The sequence below is a fragment of the Mastigoproctus giganteus genome, chromosome 7 (assembly GCF_048544385.1).
Source record: "Mastigoproctus giganteus isolate SK-2022 chromosome 7, ASM4854438v1, whole genome shotgun sequence".
Lineage (NCBI taxonomy): Eukaryota > Metazoa > Arthropoda > Arachnida > Uropygi > Thelyphonidae > Mastigoproctus > Mastigoproctus giganteus.
The window spans coordinates 119,257,238-119,273,154 of record NC_143581.1 but is presented as its reverse complement, the minus strand read 5'-3'; the positions used below and the strand labels follow the sequence as shown (position 1 = coordinate 119,273,154).

At 35.6% G+C, this 15,917-nt stretch overlaps 1 protein-coding gene across 1 annotated transcript in view; it reads left to right on the top strand.

The window, feature by feature from the left end:
• The window catches only part of LOC150083166 (FERRY endosomal RAB5 effector complex subunit 3-like), a 1,535,539-nt gene that overhangs the window by 564,159 nt on the left and 955,463 nt on the right, over nt 1-15,917 (top strand). The window contains exon 11 of the mRNA XM_090378412.1: nt 3,225-3,458. Within this exon, the coding sequence (XP_090234538.1) occupies nt 3,225-3,458 (234 nt within the window). The remainder of the gene's footprint in view (nt 1-3,224; nt 3,459-15,917) is intronic.

The window sequence follows — 15,917 nt, the reverse complement described above, 5'->3', positions numbered from 1 at the left end:
CAGAGCAAAGCTTTGGAAACCCCCATCTCTTCCATCGTGTGATTGATGTCTTTTTAGGTTACGATGGACATAACAGCAAGATCTAATCTTCCTTATATTTTGAGGGTACAGTTCCAAAATGGAGTTTGGCTACACGTGGAGGACCAACATCATATTAGATAGGTGGCCATAATGTTTTGGCTAATCAGTGTATATATGTATCAGTGTATACATATATAGTAAAGCCTAAGGGGGAATTCATTTCAGAAGCACACTAAGTTCCTTTTCTCACCACTATTGGTTTTAGGTTCCATTGTGTCTGTTTATGATTTTGTTTTCACTTTCCACTTCCCTGAATGTAGTACCACACAGTTGGTACGTTTCTCTTGGGTTATGCTACCCATATGCAGTATTTTGCATTTGTCAATGTTAAACTTCAGTTGCCATTTAGCCCATCTGCCTAACTTTTCTAGATCCTGTGCAGTAGCATACTGTCTTTAGTGTTATTAACAACCCTGCCAAGCTTTGTATCATCTGCAAACTTGGACATTAAGCCTCATATACCTTCATCAATATCATTGATGAATACACAAAACAACAATGCACCCAGCACCGAACCTTGGGGAACTCCACTAATAACAATTGTCCATGAAGAGCAGTGTTCATTGATTACCATTCTCTGTCGTCTCCCACTCAACCATCCCTTTATCCATTGTAGCAACTTACCCTTAATGCCATACAGGTCCAGTTTGTACAGCAGTCTTCCATGTGCAACATTATCAAAAGCTTCCTGAAATCCAAGTATATGATATCAAAATAATTTTTGGCATCCAGTTCCTTTGTGACTACATCATAGTATCCAATCAAATTGGACAGACGAGGTTTCCCTTTAACAAACCCATGCTGTGTCTTAAGTATAACTACAGTCTTGTCTAGATGATCCTGAAATGCTTCTTTAACCAGTGACTCCATTATTTTTCCCATAACACAAATTAAACTAACAGGTCTATAGTTACTTCTGTTACCTTTTGAACCCCCTTTGGGAATTGGTGATACATTTGCACATCTCCGGTTCATGGGGACCTTCCCTGAGTCCAAGGAAGCTCTCATAATTATGGCTAAAGGTTTGCTTACTTCCTTTGCTGCCTCCTTTAATATAACTGGATAGACCCCATCCACCCCAGGCGCATTTTTTTATGTGTAACTTCAACAATTTCTCCTCCACTTTGCTCTCAGTTATCACAAAATCACTTAGCTCTCTGTTAGAGTTTGATAAACTTCTGGCATTCCCCTCCTTGAATAACTCCTCATGTGTGAATGTATTTCATATCTATGTTAAGTGGTCCAATCTGATTCATTCCTTTTCTTCTAGAGTTCACATAAGTAAAGAACTCTTTGTTGTTTTTCTTTGCATTCTTTGCCAAAGATTTCTCATAATCTGTCTTCACCTGCCTAACCTCCTTTGTGACTTGATTACATACTAGCTTATATCTGCCATATTTTTTCTACTGTGAGCCATATTGATAAACAAATAGTCTATACATACTGTATAATGAAATGTACTTTTAGTCAAAGTTAATTTTATTATACCAACAAGCATGAAAAATAGCCAGTGAGTGTAGGAAATCACCAACAACTGATTTATCATGGTTAGCATGAATGCTAGTCATAAGTTTTAATACTATTTCATTTTGAAATGTCAATATTGTAATAAAAAAGTGACAAACAAGACAGACCGATGGAAATTTTTGGGATGCTACAGAGAATCAAACAAATGTAAATAGTATTAGCTTTATGGGAAATCAGCCAGGACCTATTACATAGTTCATTACATGTATAACATTCCAGGACATGAAAGAGAAGGTCACTATAAAGAGCTTTGACTGTATAAGAATCAAAATTTTAATTTAATGTTTGAGTGACTACTGGTATCTTGTTTTTCTGTATTAAAAAAAAAAAAAAAAACAGTTTTCCTCCCGTTAACTCAAGTGGCATTCATTTAACCTTTTCTGGCTAGGGCCAAAACAAATATGATGACAAGGACCACAAACCAAATAAGTATTCAAAGGAAGTGAGCTGCATGCCACAGCAATAGTTCCTAATTACACATTTTTAAAAATAGAATCTGTTTAATTTATTTATTACTCAGACAAGATTTCCCCTTAAAAAAAACCCATGCTGTTACTTAAAGATTTAACTACCAACAATATATCGGAACTATAACTGCAGTCTTGTCTAGATAATCCTGCATTCTTTCTTTAACCAGTGACTCCATTATTTTTCCTGGAACAGGGGTTAAACTAACAGGTCTGTATTTATACATGTCACCCTTTGATCCCTCTCTTTGTGAATTGAGGATACATTTGCACGTGTCCAGTCCATGGGGACCTTTCATCAATCATCCAAGGATGCTCTCATAACATGGGTGGCAAGTGCACTGCTGAATCAGATTGGTGTGACGTAAGCACTGGGAAAGCAAAATGAGAGTAAGAATGTGTTATAGGCCTAATAACTGTAATGAGTACAACAAACAAATATACAGAGAAATATTGTGGGCCAGTAAATCAGAATGTCTTATAATGGGGGATTTTAACTTTCCAGATATTGTCTGGAATCTCTGGGTTGATCATTTTTTGAAAAGGTCGAAGTTCGTAACAGTATTTATTGAAGCAGTTGATGTATAACAGAAAAAAATCCTAGGTAAAGCTAATGTTTGAAAGCATACTATACTGGTAAACAATCCTATGTATAAATTTTAATATAAAATGTGTGTGTGCATGCACATGCACACTATCAGTGAAATTTAATTTATAAATTAAATTTCCTAATTATTTTAAAGTCTATACTGCATTCTTCTAGTGCAGTGTAGACTTTAAAAGAACCCCTGCTTTTTTACCTGTTTTGGCCAAAAAGAACCTATGTTCCTCTTGCTTACAATTACATGATCTCCAGCTTTTTGAAATTGAAAAGTTGGCTATTGTACTGAAAGGTTTAAGGTAAGTAGGTATAAAACTCTAATACACTGTTCTTGTATGAGAAAATTTTGATAAAAATATTGAGTTTTCACCATTGACCCACAGGATATAAAAATCAAATATTTAGTTCTGTAAGAGCAGAAATCTTTCCTATCCTGAAAAATTCTTTTTGTTCTTGTTTATTAATAAATAATGTGTAATAATACTAAGAAAAATTTTAGCTCAAAAAGTAATGTGGTTTTTTTTTTTTTTTTTTTTTTTTTTTTTGAGATTTTTGTTTCCAAACCACATCTCAAAACAGGAGATTTCTATATCACTCGTCATTCAAACTTATCAGATGTTCACACAGTGTTCCATTTGGTAGCAGATGATTCATTACGTTCAGCTGAGATTAATTCCCGTCATCCAGTAATTTTGGGAGTGAGGAATATTTTGAGAGTGGCTCACGAATGTGATGTTTGTACTATTACAATTCCTTTGCTACTAGTTCATGAAATGTCTGAGGTTAGTTTTTGTTTTAAGTAGTTAAAAGTAATGAAGTTAAGCTAATTAACACATGTATACCCTTATGGGATAGATTTCAGTTTTTCAAACTTTAAACTTTATTATCCCATTATTTGTAATTACAGTTTAGATAACTCACTTAAAAAAAAGTGTTTTCACCTTGTAACAGCCAAGGGAAAAGAGGAATTCACAAAGAAAATTAAGCTCACATTAGTATAATTTTTAAAGTAGGCACTTTAAAATATTGAGTTGATGCAAAGTAAAATGAATCATTAACTGAGTTATCTACATCAGTTGAAAAATTATTAATAAATGAAAAATCAAATTTTTTTTACCCACAATAGACAGATTAATGCCTGAATGCTGTGAATATTTGCGAATTCCAAATCTGTTCATTACAGGTTCTTGTTCTGTAGCTGGTCGCCCCACTACAAACTTAATGTAGAAAAAGTGAATAAATGTATTGAATCTAATAAGCAGGCAAAGCTGCTTGTGGAATTAAAAACTTCCCATTGAAAATGTAATAAAAATTACATGAAATTTAACCACTGATTATTTGAAATATTTAAATATTTAGCCCAGTTTTGGAGGCCCACTGCTGCAGTCAATTAAAGGAATGGGATTACATTTCGTTGCAAATATTGATGGAGGGGAACATAACTTTTTCCAGTCAGAAAAACAGAAAAATATAAAACAATGAAGCATTTTATCATCTGCACTGAAATGTAATCTTGTTCCTTTACTTGATAGCTTAATTTTTTTAAAAAGAGATCCTATTAGTAAAAGATATAAAATGCAGTTTAACAGAATCCTAAATTAATTACGAATTCGAGATGATATGGTGGAGAAGAAATTCACTTGGAGATGGATAGATGAGTGATTGACTAAATTTTGAAAATTAATCCACACACACACACACACCAAAATGAAATTTTGGTGTATTTGTATGGGTTAATTTACATATTTCAAGATTGTTGCTCCCCCCCCCCCACATATTCATAGGTTTGCTAAGTGGGAGTGATGATTTATTTTAATAAAAATAAATACAAGAAAATCAATTTATTATATGTAATTAAATTTAATTTAATTATGTGTACAAATATATTTAATAAATAAAAAAACATAATAAATTTTATTATTACCTTTATTTGTGGCATGGGTCAGGTTTTGCTGTCATGCCTCCCATCTCGTATCGCATAATAGCCTGTCAGCTGCTGACACAACAGGTGATCTCACAGTAAAGCAGTTTCATGTGCCTGTAAGTTTAACATTTTTAGCTATTTGAAATAAACTATCTGTTTGTGCGCCCTGACATAGTTCTAAGTTCACCCTTTCGTTGAGGGTGGGGGTGGAGGAACTAATAGCAGTGTGACGGCGTAGCTGGTGACAGCGACTCTTCTGCAGAGGAGTACTTTGTTCCGACTCATCTTTGTTTATTGGGGGAGGAGGTGACCAAGACTCTTTTATAAAGATCGATAATCTTATTTATCTGTGTTGTAGTGAGTTATATGCATTTAAATTGTAAACACAAACAAAACTTATCTCTCTTTTCAATCGCCATTTGATACTGCAAATAACAAAGCTTAATATTTAATGCACATGAACTAGTGAACCCCTGCTTTTGATTGATTGCATGATCAAATAATTTTATGATGGACCCTGCATAATAAAATATCGTTCACTTCATGATATGTATTAAGTGCCGGTCATTGTGACCACATTTGCAAATTGAATTTTAATTCTATTAAACGGCAATTCTAATAAGCGAAAATAGGAGGAATATTATCCACAGGCTATAAAAGTAAAGATATAAAGCACAAATTTCACTTAATTACCTTACCAATTAACAAAACTTAATGATACATGAAAAATCAGAAGAATATTTTCAGCAGGTTAGCAAAATAAAAATAAATATACACTTATGTACATATCTTAATTAATACTGTACATACTACTTAATTGATATTTCTGTTGACTGGGGGGTTTTTTTTTTTTGGTTGTAAAATTTAAAATAGTAAAAAAGATAACCAATCAATAACAAAAAAACAAGCACACACACAAATTGCAACTAACACGATACACACAAGTGAGATACAGAGTAACAAGCTTACAAAGCTCAAAAAGAGGAATGAAGAGAAGATTCAGAAAATTTATTTATGTTTTTTTATATGATTGAAGATTTCATGGAAGGGAAACATTTCACCATAATAACGTTAAAACCTACAGAATTCTAGCTGTCGGTATTATTGCAAATGCAGTAAGATCAAGTTTACTCCCCGTTTATAATAGATTGCACTAACAGAAAAACCCAATAAACCAGAAACTGCTTATTGTTTTATGGCAGTAACCTCCAGAAATGTACTTTAGAAAAATAACACAAAGGTATTCAAAATTGATTCTTATAACCAAACTTATGATAATGATGAAAGTATAGTGCATTTTAATGATTTGAATTGGTTTTTTTTATAAATTTGATTCTATAAAGCTGCTGATATTACTAACCAGTGATCATGTTAACCAGCACTTACTTATTTCACTTTATGATTGTCTCCCATCCATAATTATCAATTGTCGTTTTAAACAACATTTTGGGGAGAGAGGAAATAAGTAAAGATGTGCACCATCAGCATTTTTTATCTTTTCTATTTTTTAAATTTTTATCATATTTTAATGCAGACATATCGGCTAAGGTAAGGAAAGCCAACACGAGAACAACGAGAAACATCTGATAACTTACACAGAAATTAGTTTCCTGACACCAGTCTCTAGTGCTGCTCACTCGGTAAACAGACGGTAGGTGTCATTGGTCTGGAGCCGAAATCGAGAAGGATAAACACAAATTTTGCATTTTTGCATTTTTCAATAATAAGTCGTATACTTAAGATCTGATTGCTCTTCTGACATTTCTTCTTCGTTTTTTAGCATTTAGCATTAGCATTAGTAGAGGCATTTGATGCAAGAAAGCAAGCTTATGCAGCATCAGCCAAAGGATGTATTGATTGACAGGTGGGCGTAGCAAACGATGAAATGATTTCAGGTGGGCACGACAGACAACAAGCTACTGTGTAGTCATTGGTTGGCATTATAATGTATATTTATGAGTAAAGAACGGTGCGTAATAGTTTTGTGATGAACGGTAAACAGGTAATAGTAGTGATGAATCTTTTAAAGATGGAAGAAATTTGTAAGGAAAATAAAATGTTAGTTGATTTTTTGATGAAAACTAAATTAAAAAAAAGTTTTGTTCCATTCATTTTTATGTTCTTCATTATCTTTTTTTTTTTTTTTTTTTTTCTCATTATTAAAAGCAGATGTTTGGAGTTCATGAGTGTTTTTACTATATTGTTGATTTAGGTTACAAAGAAAAGGAAAAGGTTTTTCTTTATTTTTTTTATTATTATTATTAGTCATGTGGTGCAAAGAAGCCTGAGGCTTATGCTGCACCAGGCAAAAAAAAAAAATAAAATTTCTGAATTACCCAAAGAGAGAGAAAGAGAATAAAGTAGAAGGGAATTACCAAGAAAGAAAAGAATGATGATGATATCCAGCTCTGGGCCCTGCCAAGCCCATACGCACCAGATGTGAGCCCCTTCGTTATATTTCATAACCTGACCTTAAATGGTAGGTTAAGAAATAATAGAAAAGGTTTCCTTATATTTCGTGACCTAACCTTAAACATTAGGTTAGAAAATAATAGGAAAAGAAAGAAAGAAAGATTCTTTATATATATATATAGTGAATAGCTATTGAGGTATTGATTGACTTTATGATGTGTGTGTATCTGCACGAGTGTCTTTAAAAATAAAAGTACAGTAATAAAAAATTTATATTTTGTTAATAAACAGTTTATGCGCTAGTCCACCCATGATTGTAAAGAAAAAAGGTTAGGTTATCCCCTCCGTTTTGGAAGGGGTTCAAGCTCCCAGGAAGTGAAGGTAACCTGACCTTTTTTTACTATTATAGAAAGCGTTTATTAGGGTAAGTGACCATTAGTGCTTCTGAGTGATAACCGATGTTATCGTGTGTTGTGTTCACGCACCAATCAGCACATCATTTGCCATACCTGCCTGTCAATCAATATATTGTTCTCGACTTCTGCTCCAGACCAATAACACCTACTGTCTGTTTACCGAGCAAGTAGCGCTTTCCCTTAGTATCAGGAAACTAATTTTCCATGTAAGTTATCCAACGTTTCTTGTCATTCTCATGTTGGCTTTCTTTACCTTCGCCGACATATCTCATTTATATTTCTTACCTGTGAACACGACGAAAATCACAATTTTTGGTCCCTTTAAGGAAAGATGTTTTTTAAAAAATCGTTTTCATCGTAATTTATTTACTTATTTTCGTCATCAAAGTTTTATTTATTCTGTGATATTTTTAGTGACATTTATTTTTAATTTTTGACATAATGTCTTCAGTCACTCAAGGTTTCATGGTGAACTGGATTGTTCTGGGGTCGGATTGGGGCTTTTGACTGTGATCCCGGGGGGTGTCTGATCATTTGTGGACTAAGAGGATTGAACATATTTAATTGAATTTTAACAGAGTTTTATGTATTTTAAATCATTTTAAAATCATGTTTAAATAAGTCACTTTAGGAGAGTTAGGTATAGAAGATGCCTTGAAGAGAAATTGAGGTAACTATTTTGTAATTTTTAAATTTGATTAAAACAGGTTATATTGGGCCTTTGTTGCCCGTAGATTTATAGTAATTTTAATGTTTTTTCCGGTGTATAAGATGCACCACAATTTTACAGTGACTTTTTTTCAGATAGTAGTTGAGTGATATACACTGGAAAATATGATTCAGTATTCTATATAAAACTAATACAATTTCTATTATAAAAATCACCTTTCAGAGAGATAAATATCTTAGTTATATAGTGAAAATTTCAACTTCCGAGGCCTTAGAACAAATTACCAAAAAAAAAAAAAAAAATGTTATTGGGTTCACAATAAAGTGGGGCCTCAATTTACAATGACATCCACATCCAATATTCTCAGGAACCAATATACCTTCCATACGATCATTTATTTTAAGGACCGATGATATTTGCAGTTACTGATGGCTTTCCAATATAGCTGAAATGTTACATGGGTTAAAATTTTCAGACGTGTGATGCACAGAAAATCTCTCATACGATTGTTCTCAACCAAATAACATCGTTTTTATTGTTCAACAACATTATTGTTCAATGCATGGCACACCACTCGTACAATTGTTCTCAAACAATTAGCATCTTTGTTATTGTTCAATGTGTGGCACGTGGAACATCACTCGAACGATTGTTCCAGATCTATGACAATCTGAAACTTAAAAGCTACATCAACCAGTGCAGTTCGAGCGCTTCAAAAAATGGGCGAATATCAATGTATTGAAAGGCATGGGGAGGCATTGAGTGCTGATAAAAAAGCAGCTGAGACCTTTAAAATTGAATTCCTAGCATTTATTGGTCAGGAGGGTTATCTTCCCCAGCAGGTTTTTAGCATTGACGAAACCAGTCTCTTTTGAAAGCAAATGCCCAGGAGAACATACATCACTACATAACTAAGGATGAGGCTAGTTTACCTGGGCATAAGCCTATGAAAGATAGGCTCACTCTCCTGTTGGGTGTCAATGCCTCTTGAGATTTTAAGCTGAAGCCTTTGCTTGTGTATCACTCTAACACCCTCAGAGTATTTAAACAACAAAAGATCAACAAAGGCATGCTGGGAGTGTTTTGGTGCAGTAACAAGGAGGTCTGGGTTACAGGATATGTCTTCAATGAATGGGAGCTTGAAGTTTTCTGTCCTTCAGTGAAGATTTATCTTGAAAAACATAAGCTTCCTGTGAAGGCACCGCTCCTGCTGGATAACGTGCCAGGCCATGATTGATCCCAATCTTGTTCAATCTCTTGAAGCACAATTTGACTTTGTTCAAGTCAAATTTTTGCCACCTAACACCACTCCTTTTCTTCAACCAAGGAACCAGCAAGTGATTACAAACTTCAAGAAAATCTACACCACAAAAATGTTCACAAGTTGCTTTGCATAAACCTCTGGTAAAAATGCTATCAACCTCAAAGATTTTTGGAGGTCGAAGTTCAGTATGCTGGATTATTGCCAGAAGTCCGTTAAATCGAATGTATTTTAAAAACGTATATTAATAATGGATTTAAAAGTTACAGGATGTATTAAAATGTTATTATAATGTATAAGTATGAATAAAATATTATTATAATGAGTTTAAGCACCTGGTGGAAACTTATGTTTCCACCAGGTGCTTAAATTCAGCCTTAAAAAACATCTGGAATTTAATTATCCATAACATTGATGCATTTGAAGATGATGGTACTTTGACAAATGATATTGTTACTCTTGTTAAATCAATGGGTCTGGAGGTTGGTGAACAGGATGCGGAGGACCTCATTGATGCTCATGGGTGTGAGCTAACAACAGAGGAGCTACAAGAGTTGGAGAAAATTATGAAGAGTGACACTGGAGAGGAAGAAAAAGAAATCCAAAAAAAGTGTCAGCTGAAGAGTTTAAGACTGTCATTTTTTGTTGTAAGCTTTTAAGAGAAGTGATAAAAACACCCCGACATTGAAAACACTGAACTAATGATGTGCAGAGTGGAAGACAGTCATTTCTTACTACAAAAGTTACAAAAGGAAGCTACAAAAAAGTCGTAAAAAACAGTCTACTTTGGACAGTTTCTTTGCCATTAGCAATAAAAGACTGAAAAGATACCTGACACATGATGTAGTCCCGCCACCATTGATTTCATCAGCTCTGCACTTCAAGTCTAAGGTAAATGCTAATTTATTGTTTGTTTTTTATTTTAAGACGTTTTATGACTATTTATTAAATAGTCTATTTAAATAAGGTCCACTGTATTGGAGTTCTTTTCAGAAAGATGTCATTGTTATAAGCTTCTTTAAATAAACAGACTTTGTCATTCATATTAATGCTAAGCAGAGTTGGATGGTAGTGGTGCCCTCTAAAATCAGACCAACAATTGCAATGTAAAAATTTTAACTTTAAAAAAAGTAAATGTTCTCATTACATTACAGGAACAAAAAATCTTTGTTTTTTTTCTTAATAACTACCCTTTGTTGCATGATTACAAATCAGTGTGTATTGCAGGGCATACTTCGACAGTTTTACTGTTTTACATGTGATTTACATGTGAAAGGAAGTTATGTGCTGTTCACGAAGATTTATAACTGATTATATTGCAACTGGTAGTTAATTTTATTTCCCTTCTCAGAAGAAAATATTTACTTTTTGTGTTTTCCATGTGTGTAATTACTTTGTTAGTAATGTTGAGTGTGTTTTTTTATTGCTCCCCTAATAGAGGCAAGATATATTCATAAAACTAAAATATCTACAGTAATTACTTACTTTGGGATAAGTCTTGTTATTTATAAAAGTTTAATTGGCTATTTGGAAGAATATACCACACATGGGAATGTGGCAACCCATTTGGAAACTACTACATTAGCTGGTTCTCCCTCTGTGAAGTATGAGATTATTTTTTATATTCCACTTCAGAAACATGATCACACTGGCACTATATCCAAAACTGTTATAACGAGGTGTGGTATATCAAGGTTGCACTGTATTTAATTAATAGGGATGTTATTTGTCATAAAATTTCTCTCACATTTTATGTTATCACCAGAAAATAATTTAAAAAATTATTTTTAACCTTTCATCAAAGAATGTATATATATATATATATTTTTTGTTTTGTTTGTTTGTTTACTTGTTTGATTTGCACACTCCTTTTAATTTTGTTTATTTATTATTATTTTTTAATAGCAGGTTCATTAATCAAAATTCGTCACCTTTACAATGCACTATTAGTCATAGGAGAGCACAGCTGACACTTTGTACATAAAACAGTCCCAACTGAAATTAATTAAAAAATTGTACTGATTTCGAAATTTTTTAAATGGTCAAAAGGGGGCGATATGCTACATAGAGAAACAAGAAGTTGAAAGCTTCCTCTTATAGTTAGTTTTTGTTTTTTTTAATAAGGATGCAAAATCAAAGAAACTGTTTTGTCATCTCTTTCACAGTTATTTATTTCCTGTATATCTAACTACTGATACCACTCATGAGAGGTAGATGGGAAATGGAAAACTTCTCATTTTCTTCTCGATTAGATCACGCTCTAATCGAGAAGAAAATGAGAAGTGTGTGTGACCCAAGATCAAAAACTTATGATTAATTGCAGAAAAATTACGAAAATACCATGGCCATTAGAAACACTGCCGACACACGGGTGTTCTCATTTTGGCACCATGGCATGTGTCAGAATAGAACGTCACCTCTTTAACATCTGGCAAACTAGATAAAAGGTCATACAAGCAAGATGCAATTTATTAGCCCCTTGCCCTGCTACAGCTTAATGCACAGTTCAATTGAACGTCTACAAGTGGTATTTGTAAAACTCAACAGAAGAACAAAAAAGTGGCATTTGTGGACAGGTGTTGCAGGTCTAACATGAAACTTCTTTTTTTTTTTTTGTTGGAACATTCTTTGCGGGCCAGGTATGCATTTTCTTGATAGACTTTGAATGCGTTTTCTACTTCAGATTTATTTGTTTCATTTGAAGTTTCCTTTGCTGTTAAGGGTAACACATCTTCACCAAATGTTGACTTTTGGCTTTTTAAACTACAATTTCATGATGTGAACTCCTCATGTCAGTTTCTAGATACAGGATTCTGGGTATTTTTACAATACAGATCTATATGATTTGAATGTATACGAGGGGTGATCATTTAATTTGTGCACTAGTGCAAGATTTTTTTATGTTCACCACACGAAATTTCCATAACTGCTGCTAAAAGCATTCTACCTGATTGCTACTGAGCAGACTCAGTGTGGGCATGCCAGTACTTACTAAGCTAGTGTTGCGTGATCAGTTTTTTTAGCCGCATGTCAGTGGCGATCATTTTTAAGCAAGTATCATGTTGCATGCAGATTGAATAGCAATATGTGATTCGTTATTGCGTCAGACTGCCTTAAATGCATCGGAAACAGTTAAAGAGATGATTGAAGCTTATAGCATTGGATGTCTTGGTAGGACGGCCATATTTAAATGGCACAAACAGTTCAGTGAAGGCCACTACTCTGTTGCAGATGACCCAAGACCTGGTCAACCTTCCTCCTCAACAACTGAGCAAATCACAAAAGTCCAGGAAATCTTGGATGAAGCTGTGAATTGCACATGGTGGATTAGCTGTTAAATATCAATTTCATACACAGTATTGTGCAAAATCACCTGAAAATGTCGCAAATCTGTGCCCACTGCATTCCACACAATTTTACTCCAGAACAAAAATAGCAAAGCGTAAACTTGTGCAAAGAAATGCTTGATCATTTTGAAACACGGTCAGAATTTCTTAAATGGAATAGTGACTTGTGATGAAACTTGGCTTTTTCATTATGATCCAGAGAAAAAACAACAGTCAGGTGAGTGGAAGCATTCTGTTTCACCAAGTCCTAAGAAATTTTGAGCTTCTCATTCGGCTGACAAACAAATGGTTTTTGTTATTTTTGACATAGAAGGCATTCTTGTTGCACATTTTGTGCCACTTGGAACAACTATGCCCAACCGGGCTAGCCGGGTGGGTAAAGTGCCTGCCTGGCAACCCAAAGGTCGCGGGTTCGATTCCCACCTCAGGCTTGGATCAAAGTACTACAAAAACCTTGGGAGGTGCATTATGGCCACAGAAGCCTATGTGCCAAAACTACCAAAAAAAAAAAAAAAAACTATGAATAAGGAAGCATACTCTGAGGTTCTCAGAGTCAAACTTTGCCTCACCATTATTACTATTCTTATTATTGTTGTTGCTCTTATATTATTCCTCCCTGATTAGGGGGTTCCACTCAGTGACGGATACTGCTACCAAGTACACAGGGTGGTTGTAATGTCTGGTGTTACTGTTGGTCGAGGAACTCTCTGACTATCCTACAAATCGTGTCGATGATGACCGGTGATACCGGTCATTGTCGACACAATGATCAGGATGATCGTTACTTCTTGCATATGCCACATCTTCTTATGCAAGAAGTAACGATCATCCTGATCATTGTGTCGACCACCGATATGGTGCTAAATACTCAACACAGCAGTCTAGCAGCAATAGATCTCCCAGGGAACACCTACAAGGAACTCCAGAAAGTCACAATCCTGAACACCTGTAGGATAGTCAGAGAGTTCCTCGACCAACAGTAACACCAGACATTACAACTACCATGTGTACTTGGTAGCAGTACCCGTCACGGAGTGGAACCCCCTAATCAGGGAGAAATCTTTCTGGAGTTCCTTGTAGGTGTTCTCTAGGAGATCTGTTGCTGCTAGGCTGCTGTGTAGGGTGTTTAGCACCATACCGGTGGTCGACAGACATGATGATCGATGCAAGAAGTAGCGCAAGATATATACATGAAGTAACGATCATCGTATCGACCACCCGTATGGTGCTAAACACCCTACACAGCAGCCTAGTAAATAGATCTCCCAGAGAACACTTACAAGGAACTCTAGAAAGTTGCAATCCTGAACACATGTAGGATTGTCAGAGTTCCTCGATCAACAGTAACACCAGACATTACAAACACCCTGTGTACTTGGTAGCAATACCCGTCATGGAGTGTAACCCCCTAATCAGGGAGAAATAATATAAGAGCAACAACAATAATAAGAATAATAATAATGGTGTGGCAAAGTTTGACTCTGAGAACCTCAGAGTATTCTTCCTTATTCATAGTTGTTCCAAGGGGCACAAAATGGGTAACAAGAATGCATTTTATGTCAAAAATCACAAAAACTATTTGTTTGTCAGCCGAATGAGAAACTCAAAATTTCTTAGGACTTGGTGAAACAGAATGCTTCCACCCACCTGACCGTTGTTTTTTCTCTGGATCATAATGAAAAAGTCAAGTTTCATCACAAATAACTATTCCATTAAAGAAATAATTCTGACCGTGTTTCAAAATGATCAATGCCACATATGCCACATCTCCTTGATCTCATGTCTCAGGTTCGTGTACTTCCTAATTTTTTCGTCATGGGTTTTCTGGGCATTGCTACTGTTCAACACCACTATGTCAATCAGGTAGGTAGCATTTTCCATCTTGTCCACAAGGGTTATGTCCAGTCTGTTGTGTAGGATTGTCTTATCCATTATTATGGCGCGATCCCAGTACAGCTTGTGGGTTTGGGTCTCTAGTACAGCCTGGGATTCGTACTTGTAGTATGGTACACTTTCTTTGGCCAACTGGTATTTCCTCGCTAGCTTCTGATGTATTATCCTGTCTACCTGGTCGTGTCTATGAGCTCAGTCTGGGCGATCACCTTGCACCCCGTAGTGATGTGTTGGATCGTTTCTGAGGCCAAGTGGCATCGTCGACATGTGTCATCTGACATTCCGGGCTCCTTTGCGATGTATTTTCTATAGTTTCTGCTGTTGATTACCTGGTCTTGGATGGCAAGACCAGGACGCTCTTCCCCGAGGCTGAAGGAGAAGCCTCGGGGAAGAGCGTCCCGCTTGTGAACCATGCATTGGAAGCAATGGTGTCAATGTGATCTTGATAGAGGTCATTATAGTGTCTGCCATGGAGGGTCTTCTTTGCCCATCTTTCTAACTTTGTTTCTTGTACTGTCTCGGCAGGAGGGGTTTCCTCACTTAGGTTGAGTGGGGTATACCACTTATCTATCTTCTTTATGGCCTGGTGAAGAGGTGCTGTGTTGTTCTCGAAGTAATCTTTCAGGTTAACTATCGATTTTTTCTGTTGCTCTATCAGGCCCCTTCCTCCCACTTTCCGAGGTATTGTTATTCTCTCCACTGCTGACTTTGGGTGGTGTTGGCGACTCTTAGTCATCATTGTCTTTGTCTTTCGCATCATATCTTCTAGCTCTGTGTTAGTCCAATCTATGACCTCAAATGTGTATGTTAGTACTATACCTGCATATGTGTTTATGGCTTTAACTGTGTTCCCTCTGTTCAATATTGCTTTCACCTGGCTTCTGAGTCTCTGATGATATTTTTCGGTCAGGCACTTCTTGATTTCCTTGTGCTCTAACTGCTCAGCCTGCATCATCCCTAGGTATTTGTAGGTCTCTCATTCTGTCATAGCTTCGATCTCTTTACCAGTCAGCAGCTGGTAATTTCAACCAACTAATTTTCCCTGGTGCAGTGTGTGGGTCTTGCATTTTTCTAGACCACATTCCGTCCTGATGTCCTTGCTGAATTCTTCAGTGATACGGAGTAGTTGCTGGAGTTGCTTCTTGGTTGCCCCGTAGAGCTTGATGTCATCCATGTACATCAGGTGGGTGAGGGTCTTTCTTCCTTCTTTTAGGTTATATCCATACTTGCTGCCATTGAGCATGGTGGATAGCAGGTTGAGTGCTAGACAGAACCATAGTGGGCTCAGAGCATCTCCCTGAAAGATTCCTCTTCTAAT